General features: G+C 34.9%; 2 protein-coding genes across 3 annotated transcripts in view; one reads left to right on the top strand and one right to left on the bottom strand.

Moving 5' to 3' along the window:
* Positions 1 to 374: 374 nt before the first annotated feature.
* LOC129275158 (synaptosomal-associated protein 47-like) lies at positions 375 to 7,900 on the top strand. 2 transcript variants are annotated; one of them, XM_064108507.1, is made up of 4 exons: positions 383 to 449; positions 3,719 to 3,811; positions 3,963 to 5,001; positions 5,582 to 7,900. In XM_064108507.1, exons 3-4 carry the CDS (start codon positions 4,005 to 4,007, stop codon positions 5,839 to 5,841), a joined length of 1,257 nt encoding a protein of 418 aa, XP_063964577.1. In that variant the 5' UTR covers positions 383 to 449; positions 3,719 to 3,811; positions 3,963 to 4,004; the 3' UTR covers positions 5,842 to 7,900. The 2 variants fall into 2 exon arrangements, with proteins under 2 accessions (XP_054767921.2, XP_063964577.1); XM_054911946.2 differs by lacking the exon at positions 3,719 to 3,811 and having other exon boundaries at positions 375 to 449.
* A 1,251-nt stretch (positions 7,901 to 9,151) lies between these two features.
* LOC129275157 (serine/threonine-protein kinase Nek10-like) overlaps positions 9,152 to 17,622 on the bottom strand; it is a 37,774-nt gene continuing 29,303 nt past the window's right edge. Inside the window, exons 30-33 of the mRNA XM_054911943.2 lie at positions 16,996 to 17,213; positions 16,359 to 16,476; positions 15,816 to 15,939; positions 9,152 to 15,539 (exon numbers count right to left, since the gene is read on the bottom strand). Of these exons, the coding sequence (XP_054767918.2) occupies positions 15,467 to 15,539; positions 15,816 to 15,939; positions 16,359 to 16,476; positions 16,996 to 17,213 (533 nt within the window). The 3' untranslated portion in view covers positions 9,152 to 15,466. The remainder of the gene's footprint in view (positions 15,540 to 15,815; positions 15,940 to 16,358; positions 16,477 to 16,995; positions 17,214 to 17,622) is intronic.

Below are 17,622 nucleotides of genomic sequence, written 5' to 3' on the forward strand. Positions count from 1 at the left end.
TCCCTTAAATACAATGAAAATTTTATTTCGTATTTCATTTTACAGCTGGAGTATAATATGGGATCCACCCCACCTGACAGCATTACTTACTATTAAAAATATATATTAGGCCCAAGACCCCATTTTTGTCAGTTTTCGATTTTTTTTTTGAGAAACTGAAGGAAAATGGGAAGATGTCCCTAACTTTTGGCGACACTGCTGGGGAAGAAAAGAAGGAAAGAGAGAAGACGAAGAGGGGATACAAAGAGGTGGATAAAAGCTTATTTATCCTCCTCTTTGATGATCGAATCTAGTCATGTTTTATTGACGATCTCTCTGATGTTGTCAGAGTAGTAAATAAATCAATAACTCTGGATATAGCGCCCTCAGTTTTCGAACAACAAAAGTAAACAACTCTCGCATACGCAGTGTCTGGCAGTGGAGGGTTCTCGACGTCTTTTTTTTCTAATGTGAGTAATATTTTACGTTTAAAAGACGAATGATAAAAAACAAAATAGTTTAATTTAAGTTAGGGAACTGCCAGAGGATGAACGTAATTAATTTCCTAGTCATTTTCATGAATTGTTTTTGTTTGTCTGCGTTTGAAAATTCGAGTCGAGTTCGTCCGTATCTCGGTTTCTCGCAACTGCTTCGGCCGGTTAACTTGCCGGTGTCGGGTCGCGCTAGGAGTATTGTGGGTGTGCTATCAATATGAGACGGAGTAGCCAGGGGACCGTTTCTCAATACATGGACCAGTTGTCATATCTTTATCCACCAACCACGGAGTTAGTTCCAATCTTACTAAACCTGTTTCTCGAAAGGCTTCCTAACTAGAAATAGAATACCTTGAGGCTTGATATCAATACTATCGGTAAAACTGTAAAAGAGCAGACGAGACGTAGCCTTAGAGTTAGACTTAGTCACAAAATATCATTATTTTCAAAAAGAAAAATTATGACAAAATTGCAAATATTGTGATGAATTGGGAAATAAATCTTTTCAAAATAATAGCACAGGTGAATTATGCATCATACATACTTAGACCATGAAGACTGGAGCATTAAATTGCATTGAAAATTGAATTATGAATAATTCATTTCATGACTAAGAATCTTAGATAAGAAATCCCTTGTGGACGTTGAGATAGGTACCCCCGGGATATCCAATTTTAATAGTTTACGAAAGTAAACCATAACGGTTTTCTTTGTAAATTGATGAAAATTTTACGGTCTTTTACGATTCCAATTTCCAAATGTCATCAAAATCAAAATTGATACCGAAACATACGATATTTGACAAATTATATCCATAAATTAGAGATAGAATTTATCCAACTGTTAATAGGGGTCTGAAAACAACAAATACGAGTTCAGTTATGGATGGCCTGACGTGGTAGAATCTTTATCGATTAAATCATTTTACTATTTCAAAATGAATGGTTTTGTGGCGTTTTGCCAGCAGTTTTTATAGTTTCTTTGTATTACAATTATCATTGAATGCATTATCCCACTTGCTCTGTGATGTAATTTCAACCTCTATGATTGATTACGTAAGATTATAATTTTAAAATTTCTAGGCACTTTTGCATGTCATAGTCTACCCACGTGATGCCACTATGTCATTAAGAAAGAAGTTATGACAGGTTCGGAGGTGTCATAAATATTTAGTGAGGTTGTTGTACCCGATCTTGGTAAAGAGGGCTTCGTGAAACGGTTAGTGGACAAGTAGCTCACTATCTCCGATTTAGTCAAGAAGTTAGACTTATGACGGTGTTGAGAAACGGGCCCCAGGGGCCTGTTTCTCAACACCTGGACAAGTTAGTCATATCTTTATCCATCAACCACGGAGTTAGTTCCAATCTTACTAAACCCGTTTCACGAAAGGCTTCCTAACTAGAATACCTTGATATCGATACTATCGGTGAAAAGAGCAGACGAGACGTAACCTTACTTAGTCACAAAATATCATATACGGTACCGGTATTTCAATTTTCAAAAATAAAAATTATGACAAAATTTAATTGCAAATATTTTGATGAATTGAGAATATATCTTTTCAAAATAATAGCAGAGGTAAATTATACATCATACATACTTAAACCATTAAGATTAGAACATTCAATTACTGAGAAAATGAAATTATGAATAATTCATTTCATGACTAAAAAATCACATGCGGACGCACTCATTCAATGAACAAGGTTATGATATAACCTTGTTCTCAGTTATATCTCCATGTGTGGCAAAATAAGGATGGCAATGTTTGGCTTATTTTCTCTTTTTCTTTGGGACAAATGCTTGATTTTTTTACACTGACAGTTTCCATTACACCTATTCTTCATACAACTTGGCCCTTAAGTAAATTTGATTCTTTAAATTATTTTTTTCTTAATTAAAAATAGAGATAAAAAAATGAAAATTTTCTTGCCATATTATTTTCCACCAATAGAGGGCGTACACAAAAATATGCCCAAAATTCAAGTTTTTGAGCGCTCTAGTGAATACAAAAATTATTCCCAAGTTACTTATGAAAAATAAATTGCAACTGTATGGAAATTAGTAATTTTGGTCACAAATATGATATTTTAATGATTTTTTTAAGTGTGTGCTCTGTACAGCATTGGCATACCATAGTCCTTCCTGTAGATTCCCCACAGGCAGGGTGGTTGCAGTGAACAAGTGTGCGGACGTTGAGATGGGTACCGGGTATCAAATTTTGATAGTTTATGGAAGTATGGTAGTAAACCATAATGGTTTTCTTTGTATAATGATGATGATTATGCGGTTCTTTATGATTCCAAACATCATAAAAATATAGTTTAACATAAGTTGTTGAAATATTTACATACCGAAACATACGATTTGACAAATTATATGCATAAATTATCGATGTAATTTATCCAAATGTTAATAGGGGTCTGAAAACAACAAATACGAGTCCAGTTATGGATGGCCTGACGTGGTGGAATCTTTATTGATTCAATTATTTTACTTTTTCAAAATGGATGGAATAGTGGCATTTTAACAACAGTTTTTAGTTTATTTTTATTTCAATAATCATCGAATGATCTATCCCACTTGTTTTGCGATGTAATTTCAACTGCTAAGATTGATTATGAAATATGATAATTTTCAAACTTCGAGGCACTTTTGCATGGCATAGTCTACCCACGTGATGCCACTACGTCATTAAGAAAGAAGTTATGACAGGTTCGGAGGTGTCATAAATATTTAGTGAGGTTGTTGAACCTGATCTTGGCAAAGAAGGCTTCGTGAAACGGTTTGCGGACAAGTAGCTCACTATCTCCGATTCAGTCAAGATGTTAGACTTATGATGGTGTTGAGAAACAGGCCCCTGGTTAATCTCCACGGTGCCAGGGACACCAAGCCTTTGCAGTACACCGTCATTTTCCCCACGATTAAACTGAAGCTCCTCAAAATCACAAATTTTCTTTTAGGGTTTTAGCCCAAACTTGTCTTAAATAAATGGGCCACAATATCCTTTTAACCCTTTTGGCCAAAATTTTTATAGTTTAAACACAAAATTACACGTTAAATTTATAAAAACTTTGTAAGAAGATGAGCATTTACTCACAGATGTTATTGTCTGTCTTGATAAATATCAGGAATCTCACCTCGATGCTAAATCCTGCTTCACCTGGTCGTTTAGCGTGCGGGATAAATAGCATCGAGGTGAGATTCATGATATTTATCGGCAAATTCACACATTTTTTATCTAGCACCGCTCATGATTTTGCCACCCTCAAGACGCGTCTGGTATACTGTAGGCTACAATAACAAAGTCAAAGAAGACAAGATGGTGATAATTACATGTGAGTAAATGCTCATCTTCTTACAAAGTTTTTATAAATTCAACATGTAATTTTTTTTTCATGATTGCATCCATATTGTTTTTGACATACTGATTCTACCTTGTGGCATTGAATTTGTTTTGCTATACTTTCTATCTTTTATCATAAATAGGTAGCTGATTATTCTCTTTGAGTATTGGCAGTTGGCACCATCATGGCGTTGAAAGGACTTGGTAATCTTCCAGTGGTACGGCGATGGAATGTTACCTACTTCATGGAAAGTGACAAGAAGTGGCTCAGAGGAGACTTGGTTCTCTCCAACTTAAATCTATCCTTCCAAGAGTTACCTTCTGGAAGAATCCTCCTAACCATAGACCTAGACTCCATTACAGATGTGAAGTTGGAGAGGGCATGGATGGGGTACAAGTCTTTGGTGGTGTTGGCTGGATCAAGGAAGTTCTGGTTCTCATCATTCGCCAACTCACAGTGTGTCCGGAAGGTCCTTTTGCACTTCATCAAAGAAACACTGTTTATTCATCAGAAGACTGGTGGGACTGTACCAACAGGAAATGGAGGAGGGGGTGGTACCAGCAAACTTGGACGGGAGTTGCTGTCCATTGCTCATGACTCTGAGAGAACACTATCTGAAGCAGCATCGCAGCTTGTCAACCAAGGGGAGCAGATTGATGATGGCTTTAAGACAATGGATCTTATCCACAAGGATCTAGGCATTGCAAGGCAGAACATATCTTATCTTGAATCTTGGCTCGGTCACTGGCATGTTTGCCTAGATGACATCCAGCCACAGGCATCTAAGACTCCTAACCAGATGCTACCAATAAACGAGATTCCAGAATATCCAGTTATTTACAAATTAAGAAAAAAGGAAGAGGAATCGGGGTTGCTCAGGGTGTCTCCTGATGGGGTTGCTGTGTGCAACGAACAAAGAACAGTTTTGCAATTCACCTACAGAGAGATAAGCGTTATCAGTGTTTGCACCCCATGGTCGTTCATTATCACAAGGAGGAGGATGGGGGAGCCAGACATCACATGCCAAATCACAAGTGCAAAGGTCATCTCAATATTGAAGGTCATGGGGTCAAAGGTCAAAGAGAAGATAGACTATGATGAACCAGAAAGTGTTGATTTCATTTCTCACCAGGCTGTAGGAGATAGAGTGAACAAAAAGAAAGGACTTCTCTGTAGTCAAGGTGAGGTATTTCTTGTATATTAGACTCAAAATTAATATTGTTTTCACTATAATGAATTTGTATACTTTAAGAGAAAAATCTTTAGCCTTGTAGTTTTCAAAGAATTGAAATTCAGAATAAAGTTTCAAATGTAAGAGCTTCTGTCAGCGAGCTCTTATTTATGAAAAGTTTAAAGTTTAAGATATGGTGCATGGTGGGAGGTGAATTTGGCCACTCTCCTTTAAAAGGAACAAAACTGGATGAAAACTTCAGATTACTGACTCAGTGACTCATTTATGTTTATAAGTCTGTCATTTCATCTGTAAATTGTCGTATGATGATAAATTTGGAACGATGTTTCCAAACTGAAAGTTGACCATTCATTGAAATATTTGAACAGTACTATTGTGGGCACTGTATGATCATACTTGTTATCACCGAAAAGTTAGAAGTACCAAGTTCTTTCAAAGAAAATTTTTATCTCGGGTGGCTGAGAAGAAATTTGTAAAATATGAGTGCCAATTACAAGTTTCTTTGAAATGGAACTCTGTGCTTGGGAAGGCTTTACACATGAAGATTATGTTCCATTTCTTGTATCTAGATTCAAGAGGATCCTCCGATGGTTTCCAAGATGGGGGTGTAATTGAGGGGCAGTCACAATTGACTTGTTCTTCAGACTTGGTCACAGAGAGTGAAGCTGCTGAACTGAACAATGTACTGAAAGATGTCAAGACACTGGCACTGGGCATCAACACCGAGCTAGACGTCCAGAACGAGAAGATTTCACAGCTAACAGACGATGTCAATGATGTCACAGAGGACGTAAGCAAGAACAACAAGAGAATGCAGAAGCTTCTTTAGGTTCATCGTAATGGGGGATTTAAAGAGCAGGTCAACCCTGATCGGAAATTGATCGATATTGAATTTTACAAATAAGACACAAATAACTTGGCTATATTAGCTAGTAATCTAAGTGGCCAGAAAAATCTAATTGGCAAGAGGTACATTTACATATATCTTAAAGGGGAATCCAACCCAAATAAAAACTTGTTTTTATAAGAAAAAGAAAAATCAGACAAGGTGATATGTGAAAGTTTGAACAATATTGGACAAACAACAAGAAAGTTATGAATTTTTCAAAGTTGTAAATATTGGTAATAACTATATTCATGGAGACTTCAAATTGGCCGCATATGGGATGCCATAGTGATGTAAGGCAAGGACTACTCTTCCATGTACTCCACTACATATTATGGCTAAAATGTCATTTTTCCTCAAAGTTTTATTTCAAATTGTATTTTTCTTTCATGAGGACATTAAACAATATACTACCTGGGTTATATTTAGATTACTGCCCCAGGTGAATGGGTACTTAGGAGAAAACCACAAATCCCTGATAATAAAGTACATGGCCTATGGGAAAGTTGTCCTTGCCCCTTGTCATAATTTACTTACCCAGTTGCCAATTTGAAATCTACATACCATTAGTGATCCCAATTTTAAAGCAGCTATAACTTTCTTATTTCCCGTCCGACTTCTTTCAAACTTTCACCATTCTGTTTTATTTATTTTTCTCCTTCCCAACACAACATTTTATAGCCAAGGCTGGATTCCCCTTTAAATGTTTATAGAGCAGAGGTATAAAGACTTTAGTGGTCTATGGGTCGGTATGAAAGTTCTGCAAGCATAGGAGATACATGAGGGCAATGGGCTATTTCGCCCTCATGACAGCCAAAATCGCCCCTAAAATTACCCCAAAATGCATGCTTTGGGGCCACCATTCTTTCCTGAGATGCCCAACATCTGTCACAAACAATATTCAAGAATAATGATATTTGCTTTTTCTGCATAATTGCTTGTTACCCTAAAAAAGTAGCTCTTCTAAACAAATAGCCAGAAACTCAACAATCGCCCCAATGTGGTGAAAACAAGTTAGTCCCTAAAAGAATAATGATTTCCTCAGGGTAGGTGAGTTCTTCATTGTAATGACATACAGTATATGGCACATTTTCAAATCCATCTCGCATTGGATGATAATCGTTCAATTTTGAATTGATATAAATACTGTCTATTTGTAGGAGAACTGACTCAAAATTACAGAATTTTGGCAAGAAAAAAAGTTTAAAAACCCAAGAAACTTTACTTTATATTCAGTTGGTCTTGTAGATTTAATGGTGGTTGGGGCCAAGTGACCACTGTGCCCCCATCATGGTGGTTGGGGCAAAGTGACCACTGTGCCCCCATCATGGTGGTTGGGGCAAAGTGACCACTGTGCCCCCATCATGGTGGTTGGGGCAAAGTGACCACTGTGCCCCCATCATGGTGGTTGGGGCCAAGTGACCACTGTGCCCCCATCATGGTGGTTGGGGCAAAGTGACCACTGTGCCCCCATCATGGTGGTTGGGGCAAAGTGACCACTGTGCCCCATCATCAAAATTGTATGCAAGGAAACTGATCTATCTAGAAATAGTAGTGACATTTGTTGCCTTTGCTGATTATCTTATTTTGTGAAGTGTGAAATATATTGTATTTTGTATCTATAGCAGTGACACATAACCTGATAATTATGGAATTCAAAGATGAAAAGCTCCGGTAATACTTTACACAAAGACGTGACTGCTATCAAGTCTCTCTTATGTCATTCCAAAGTCCAGAAATGTGCTGGCTTCAATTCTTTTCAATCCATTGGCCTGCATCCTTATTACAAACGCCATGCAATTTTATGTTATAAACCTCACTTGATGTAATTGATAATTCTCTGGAAAGGGCACTATATACATCCAGTCGCTTTTTACCTGTAAAAGGTTTATCTGCATTTAAGATTTTATGTTATGCTCAAATGTCAATAAATGAAATAATAAATGCAAGGAGGTGATGTGACACAATCCACGAGGGTTGTACCAATTTCATGTACATTTTAGCAGTAATGTTTTTTGGGGACCTTTCACGATAGTAATACTGATAGTAGTTCTGTAAATAAAATACTGTAATATAATGCGATGATAAGCATTTAAACATGATATTCATCTATTTATAGAGGAAAACACAAAGCAGAGATGTATAGTGATCAGTTTATTGTGTCCCTGAAAGAATGCGAAAGAACCCCAATAGAGAACTTGTGGCAGAACCTTTTGCTTTGCATCAACAATTAAGGTAGCCTAATCATAACATCCTCCCTTTACATACCCATTAGGGTTAAATTGAAGAGAATGAAAAAAAAATTAGAGAGAGGGAGAGGCAGAAAGAATAGGTGATGATAGGGAAAGAGGATAAAAGAAGTAGAATGAAAGAAATTTGAAAAATGGAGAGTGAGAGAGAGAGAGGGGGAGAGAAAGAGAGAGAGGGGGAGAGAGTGAGACCAAGAGAAAGAAAAGAGATGGGAGGGACGTGGATGAAATGGAACAGTATGTGAAAGATGAAGTATTCTATCTCCTGCTTTTTTTCTGAAAATATCATTTTAGTATTCATTTTCAACATCTTGCTTCCCACTAAGTGTCACCTTTCAGTGTATGATCCCTGTCAGTATCAATTCACTCAATTCTTTGTCAAATCATATCAAAATCCTTATATTATTGTACTTGTTTGTCTATTCTCTTCTAATTGTTATCCCATTGACGTTCTTTCTCATTCTTCGATCTGGATTATTTTCTCTTGAATGTCAAACTACCTTTCAGTCTGTCAATCTATTGCAATCCATATGCTTTCCCCTTCATATATCTGCCCATTTACGATTCTCTTTGCCACCATCACAATGTCATTTTGTTCTCTTTATTTCATATTCCTCTGTCAATTTGCGTTTTTTTTTTCATTCTCTTGCCATCTATTTTCTTCTTTACTTCTTGTCTGCATATTTATCTTTCCACCATCTTATCTTTTCACTTTTCTCTATCTTTCCCATTCCTCCTTTCAATTTTTTTTTAATCTGTTGCTCCATATTCTATGTCATCCATCATCTATCCATTATCTTTCTCATCCTTCCATCTGTAGATTTACCTTTCTTTATACCTTTTTCTATCCATACTCTTCCATCTAGCTATTATATTTTTTCAACCATCCTTACAACTGTAAATGTATCCTGTCCTCCTGCTCACCTCACTCTGATTTTAAACATGATTCAAATGCTCAGAATTCACCTACATAATCATCACAACAGATATTTCAAACACGGTAGTGGTATTTCACTTTGTTTTTAATGTTAAAAATCAAGAGGGCACACAAAATGAATTGGGCTTAAAAGTTTACAGACTTGCTGTTAAGGGTACGCCAATGCTTCCATCACAATGAAACACAAGATAAAAGATGTATCCATCAATTAGGGTATTGACACAAGTACATATCTTAAAGGGGAATGAAACCTTTGGAACAAGTTGACTTTTGTGGAAACAGAAAAATCAAAGAATAAGATCAAAGCAAGTTTGAGAAAAATCGGACAAATAATGAGAAAGTTATGAGCATTTGAATATTGCAATCACTAATGCTATGGAGATCCTCTCATTGGCAATGCAACAAATATTTGTGATGTCACATGTGTACAACTTTCCCTTTGATGGACTATATAATACCCAGAAAATGTTTATTTTTGCTCTTTCTTAGGGTGATACAAACTCTATCCATAATGTATTCTTTGAAAATCTGTATTACATGCCCTCCTACAGAAAGAATATATGATCTAATGATAGATGTGATAAAAGAGGCATTTTAAGTGAAATATATAGAAATGTAATGGGAAAGTTGTTCACATGTGACATCACACATCTCTGTCGCATTGCCAATGGGAGGATCTACATTAAGATCATGATCTAAACTTCAAATGCTCATAACTTTCTTATTATTCATTCAATTTTTCTCAAACTTTTGTTTATCCGTTTCTTTGGTTTTTCTGTTTTTGCACTGGCTATCCTGTTTCAAGGGATTAATTTTCCTCAAACTTCTCTTCAAAGTCATCTGAAAATAGATAGAATACCCAATATCATCAAATGAAGTTTATAATGAATGAGCTCAAGAAGTTAATTACGATACTTTCAAGTTTAAATGATCTGTGAATAATGTTAAATCACCACAATGGTAAAGAACTAGAAACAAAGAAATAAATTCCTTTGTAAATGACATAACTACATACATGTATTCTATGTCTTTCATGAATGTGGTTGGTGTTACATGAAGATATTTCAATGACAAAGTTTTGGGGGCTAGATCAGATTCTCAATAACTTGTATTTCTATTAGCTATAGTTGAAAATCAAATCTTTGTAGATTAAAAATCCTGTTGTCGAACAGCTTTCGAATAGGAAGAGAAGGAAGTAATTCCCACTACCGGTATGTTACAAACAGCTTCATGAAACGGCCGAAGGGTCTCTTAACATGAACGTTATTTTAACTGACAAGTTGCCATTCACTGATAATTATATAACTTGTAATGGTGCTTCAAAGTGAATATAAATCAGTGATTTCACTGTGAACCACAACTAACAGTGACAATCTTATTGAAGCAAAATTTAGGATTAGAGCAAAAGGGAAAAAATTACATTTAAATGCCCAGAACAAAATCCCAAATTACATTCAATGTAATGATTTGCCAAATGTTAAATTCATTACACACTTTCATTTTTGTGTTATTTCATTAATTTCTTGCTGTTTGATAAAGGAAATTTTATTTCAATATTCATAGCACTACTTGGAATTTTGATTGTTAAGAGTTTGCAGGTTGGAATATCAATATCAAACGTTATTACAATTTTTTTTCTCCAAAATCAGGTAAAGAACGTACCTAGTTTGCACCAGGCTTTGCTTGTAGATGTTTCAATGCCTGCATATTACAACATCATTACTATACATACAAACAATATTATTTTTATATGATTCACACAAAAATACTTTATATATTTTCTTCTTTTTCTATTAAACAAACCTTACATTTCACACTGTCATAAATATATCTATTATCATCCATACTCTTTCCAGAGTTCTTTACCCGGTTTATTTACAAATGAAAATCTTGTTATTTACATTCACAGAAGTGGTTCACCTGCTTCACTGCAATAGAAAGATGAATTCAGGCTGAATTTATTAAATTTATTAGAATTAAAAACTTGAAAAAGGTATTTTCAACCAAAATTTAGGCTTCATACAAGGCAAAGAGAATTTCTAAAAAGACACAGTTTGTTGTAGGTACCTTATCAATCAAATTTGAAATTCAAAGTTGCAAGGTTTTTTCAACAAGGTGTTCAAATCAGTCATTTAAAGACACAGAAAAAACATTGAAATTCTTAACTGAATAAAAAAATCCCTCCGATATTCGAGCATGTTCAATATAAATATGCTTTCTTTTTACACAATGCATGCAATATTCAGAGATATTATTTACATATGTGCATCTTGATAGTCTATTCAAGAAGGCATAGCTTGCTAAGGACGGAATGGAAGATTAATTATAAAATATTCATTCTATAGTAATACCACAGACAATAATAAAATAACACCAACTCTCCCTGTCTAGTCTTTCTCAAAGTCTGACCATTTATCCATGTCATGCTATCCTCATTCTTAATTTCAAATGTAATTTGGTGGGGTCTGTGTCTAAGCCTAATAAAAGCAGCTACCACAGTGAGTGGGTCAATCACACTAGAATTGACCCCAGACCAAAATACTTATTTCTTGGGCAGCATACAAGTATCAACAGCAAGTGGTGGAAAACAATTTATTTATTTATTTTGGAAGCAAGGCTAGATCAAAGTTAAGCAGTTTTAATCAAGGGTTTCATTATCATTTTCATCTGTTCATCACATTACTAGCACACAGGAAAACCATTCATGATAATTAAAAGTTAAAAAAAAAAATATCATAAAACAATATCACCTGGTATGGTGAAAATAATAAATCAACAAGAAAATTAAAATGTGGAAAATTCCTCAATATTAATGGAAGTATATATTTTAGCTTCAGAGTATGTTATCGGCCATATGGATCAATCTTGTCTATGATTTTGAAAATTGTAACATTTATTTCTACATGGATGAAGTGGCAAACAGGCTAGCAGAATCCCACATCAAGAAAGGCATAAAATCAAATTAAATGTACATTGCCAATAGAATCACTGAAGATGTTATCATTTAACAATTTTCAGATAGAGAATTAGGAAGTGTTAATAATGTATTTTTTACTTAAGAAAATATTATGAGGAAGTGGTCTGGTTATAACAGCTTAACTAAATCCGCTAAAATCAAAATATTTTTGTTCTAAATATCAATAATTAAAGCCATTACTTGATAGTTTTTCTAATCATATAGCATTTATATTATATTCATTGCTTTTTGTGATATATCCCTTACTGTTAACATACTCAGTGTTCTTTTAAATTGCAGCTAAAACAGAGAAAATGAGAGAAAGGGAGGATAAAATCCCTCGTGTTAATTGTTTTATAAGATATTGCTTCCAAAGCAAGTATACATTGTAAAATGCCAATAAAAGTAACATTTATAGACGTATACAGTCATTATCATTTGATAAGTGCACACGATTAATAAAATAAATCCAAGTGATTCACATATCAAGAACATATATCGATGCAATGAACACAAAATTACTTTTATTACCATGTGCACATAATGTACATGTTAAATTGAAGAGTTCTGACCCTTTGAAACATCTATTATTTTTTTTATAAAAGCACCAACACATATTTTTTTCATGCTCGATGAATTACGACACTCAGTGCCAGACTCATTTACAAAATATTTACATATATGAGCCACTCACAATGCAATGGACGGAATTTTGATATCAGATTGTAATGCCAAACACACACACACTAGATATATGCTCTCCTACAAATTATAAAACAAGTAATTCATTTTTATAAGTCAAATTATGAAATTCAGAACCATGCTACAAAAAATAAATATCTGAACTATAACCAAAGACATTGTTTATCATACTAGGCCTCATTGCAGATAGAGATGTGTTTTCAAACGCAACTCAAGATATCAAGCGCGAGTCCTAGATATGCTCGTATGATTGTTAATTTCACTTGCCTAGAAAATAAATATCAATTGTTCCTAAATTACAGATTTGTCAGTTTGTGTCTTTGTAAATCTCCCTTATACATGCAACTCAATGAATTATCTTAAAATATGCTCTAAAATACCTCTTTTTAAACTCTCTACAAAAATAACACAGGCAATCCATGTTTCATTGTACCAATCTCTTTTTAAACACTCTGCTTTATATATCTGATATATATAGCTTTTCATACTCTGTCATATATACAAATATAAGAGTCCACATTCTATCTGTACAGTAGACAACCTGTTTGGAATTGATTTTGTTCATTTTTTTTGAGTGAAGACTTGAGTCTGTGTTAGATTTGACTTTGTGCAAGAAAATAGTTTCTCGTGTAAACAGAAGCAATACTTGGCACTCTATTCTGCAGCAAAATATATTGTTTTTTTTTAAAGATCTGTATAAGCAATATATTTGATATGTCTCTAAAAAAACTCTTCAAACAAAACATAACAATACTGATTGAATTTCTAATACACTCTCTGTCTTCATATCCTTTTTCTCCGCTTGAACGGTTTTCAAGAAAAAATTACCAAGAACACAATGAAAATGAAAATAAAAATGTTTTTGTTTTTGTTACAGATTGTAGGCTCTTACAGCTATCAACAAAGATAGTGAAATTTCATAATTTTGACATGGCATTACATGAAGAACATTATAAACACAGAAATAAATGCAATTGAATCAATTCAGTGAATTTACTCAACTAATGCAGAATTTTTTTGTGTACATCTAAATTAGTAGCAAATTTCTCACAGTTTAAATCAATAAATATATGTACCAGCACACTTCATTTATTAGTTTTATATCAAGGTGATTACTATAGTGCACTTTGAATTCAATAAAATGAAAATCTTTCTATCATGAAATTATCATCAAATAAATTGGTAGACACACACACTCTTAACTAGTAACAGACACAATTGGTGATTATCCATAATGATGGCACAATATTGTACAGTATGTATCTCTTTTGACATGAAATGTACATGTATAGGCAGTTATTAACACATTTAAAGACATTTTGTGTTCCTCTCCATATGCTGTACATGTACATGTATCAAACATGGCTATTTCATTCTGTAAGTGTGTTAGTCCTCAAAGTAAGCCCTCATGAGGGAAAGGCAACAGATCACCTTAGAATCACTGTTGGTAATGGAGATTTTGAGGGTAGCAAGTTATTAAGGTGGGCATCAGAGCCATCTTCATAACCTTGGTCTAAAGCATACCCTGGTGTGTTATACCATTTCAAATTGATCTCTAAGAGTGAGACCTTACACAGAATTCTTCAAACAAATTATTTTTTTAAATCACTTTCAAAGGAGGTATTCTGTGACCTGATAGTGATGCCATTACAGACATTGAATGTCTATGTCTATTGTGATTTTTTATTAATAGTGTTGAGGCAGGATATTCATTCCATACACACTAGGCACTTAAAGGATAGTTTGGCATTGCACATCAAGAATCAAGGTTTTGTCTAAAAAGCCAAACGATCAATATGAATCAACAATCTTGAGTGAGTTTCTGATTTTTTTTTTCCCCAAGTGCAATATTATTTCCAAATACACATTGAAACATCAACGTCTGATCCTGAATGTAAAAAATCTGTCCATTTTTAATTGAACTTTGTAGCTCTTGAAAGCATTCTGGGACTAACAATGCTTCTTGGTTGACCCTCCTGCGGACAGACTCATCTGATAAGAAGGCACTCTCTATCCCAAATCATCAAACTTCTCAAGGTCACCATAAGGACAGGGTTGAATAACCAGGGAACCATCCACAAACTAATGATGAAGAAGCTGTCTGGACTTGAAGATGATATGGAAATCCTCATGGACACTTTCCACTTTGGTTTGGAATGACCACCTACCGTGTTGTCTGTGAAGTGATGTGGTCAAAATAACATCAGCCTAGGTTGTCAAACATCTTGAGGAAACTCTTCTGACGCACAATACGTTGGGACTAAGGAAGCCACTCTCTGTGCAATAGTTGATGATTCTCAGGAATTAGTTGATAAGATGACCTGCTGAAGGAATAAATGTCAATCCTCCTCTACAAGTCATGTGTATATCTGTGAACTTTATGTCAATGACAGTTGACAGCTAGGTCACAACTTAAGCACAAGATATGTGAACGCATGTGCACTATATATATCAATGACGGTTAATAGGTCACGGTTAACTGATGCAGACAGACACAATACACACACAGGATCTCTCAGTGTTTGTCCATCTCGAATTGTTTCTCAAAATCTTCTGTAGCAGCTGCATATTCTTCTAAACCACCTCTAGAAATACTGAGGATACAAGTTCCTCTACTCTTCCATGCCTCTGTACACAATGTGTCCTTGGTGTCTAATACTTTACAGGTGTTCGGTGACAAGGTCACGACTGAAGCAGCATCTAGAAGAATATCGTCACGGATCCTCAGATGTCAAAGGAAGCCATCCTCTGTATCATCAGGGGTGCTCCACCTATGGGTCCAAGGGGTAACTTTCTCCTGCACACAAGAGAAAATAAAACAGTAGGTTTTAATTATCAGAAAAAATTTAATGCAACTTAGAGTAAAAAGTGTTTTTTTTTTTTTTTTAACATTTTTGGTGCAATTTAGGTGACATAAAGATCTGTAAATGTTCAGCCTGTTTATCATTTAACAATTTTCTGAAATTATGAACTCAATTTGTGCCATGCACAACACTCATGAGCATTCTGTATAAAACCCATGCTTATGCTTTAACCAACAAAGGAAACATTGTCTAAGATGGGACACACTTACCTTGCATGTGGTGACATACTGTAGTATCCACATTCTGCTAATACACTCTCAATGAAGTTCTGCATCTGTTCATACGTGATCCCTATGTCTGAGTCATGTGGATCTACAGGCAAGTTCACATGAGCTGCAACAAAAAATGGAAAATGCAATTACAGTCAAATAACTTTGTATCACTGGTCCTGTATGGATGTTTCACAGACAATGTGACATTGAGGGTAACTGGATTGAATATTCTCCCAGGGAGTGGAAAAGTAAAAATATATACAGTGTGCAGGCAAGCCTTTGGGATCTGATTATTTTGGTGCATGTAATAATAAATCTGCAAAGAGCCCAATATCTAGAACACTTCATAAAAGCAGATTTACTTCATGTTTATAGCAAAGTGAAAATCAATTGATAATTCTTTTGGTGAGGAAAAATTCATAGACACAAGGAAAAGTAGGCCTTAGATAATGAACATTGATGGCAAAGGTATTGTGAATCATAAACTGAAGGGGTATCATATAAAAAAAAGCCAAGGTGAATTTGTCTGATTGATTTTACCTGGTGCTTCTCCTGTGACCTGATAGCATGCTTCTTCTTGATTAGCTTGTCTGAGTAGAAGGGCCGCTTCACCTACACCTAGGTTCAAGTCTATTAACTCCTTAGATCCCAATATGACCTGAAAAACAAAACAGTTGTCAAAATTTTGTCATGCAGTTTTGTCCTTATGCTAATTTCTTCTGGGATCAGTTTCATTAAGGACTACTTCCATGGTAACATTGCTCAGATGCCAGGTAAAGCAAAAGTTATGGTAGTTACCATAATGTCAAACTTGCCATAACAGTAAGTCTTTGTAATGGACCATCGGTCTCAGGAATAATTATGCAACTAATGGAGATCTCTATATACCCTCTTCACTTGACTACAGCAATTTATTAGATGTTACAAAGGAGAAGAAACTCTATCCCATTGTAATCCAATATTTTACAACTATATGAAATTTATTTCCAGAGGTTTCCTCTTTTTTCTTTAAATTTACAGGAACAGACATTTACCTTGATTTTGATTAACTGAAAATAAGCACAGGTGTCTATTAATGAGATAAATATCAGATAAAACAACCTTCATCAACGTTTCATTCAACGTTGAAATCAAACTCCCAAGACCTTTAGATAAACAAGAGAAGATCATGTATTACCTTTTTGAGCTCGCCTTTGAGATTGACTGAATTAGACTGCGGAGAAAAGAGCGCCCTCTTGAATCGTTCTATGACCTTACGACGAGGGTTAGGGGCAAGTGTTGGCGGTAGCTGGCATATGAAGATAAGCTTGTGGATAAGGTGAAGGATCTTTAGGACGGGATCACTGATCTGACGGACTTTGCGAGGAGAGATGGTCAACGTAGCTGCAGCTGACGCTGTGGGTATGAAAGCATAAAGAGATATGAAAGTTGGTAAAGTATTGTCTTACATCAATATGCAATTGATCAAAGGAAATCATCATAATTTGACTTTTTCCTTATATCTCTTTTTGTATGAAAATTCAAATACGGAATTTATGAATATTATCTTCTTTTTAAAAGGGGACTATTATTCATAATTCAAGAACAAATTAGATAAAAAGAATGAAAACAGAGTGGAGAAGATAATATTAAAAAAACAATACATAAAATGATGAGCTGAGAGATCTATGGAGAAAATGAAGTAAATAAGTGGGGCAGAGAGAGAGAGAGAGAGAGCGAGCTATGAGCTGAGGAGAAATAACACATTCATGTCTAAGCTTGTAGATTTGGGTCTCACATAAAGTGAACATTTGTAACCTATTCT

The sequence above is a fragment of the Lytechinus pictus genome, chromosome 13 (genome assembly GCF_037042905.1).
Source record: "Lytechinus pictus isolate F3 Inbred chromosome 13, Lp3.0, whole genome shotgun sequence".
In the NCBI taxonomy this organism is placed as follows: Eukaryota; Metazoa; Echinodermata; class Echinoidea; order Temnopleuroida; family Toxopneustidae; genus Lytechinus; species Lytechinus pictus.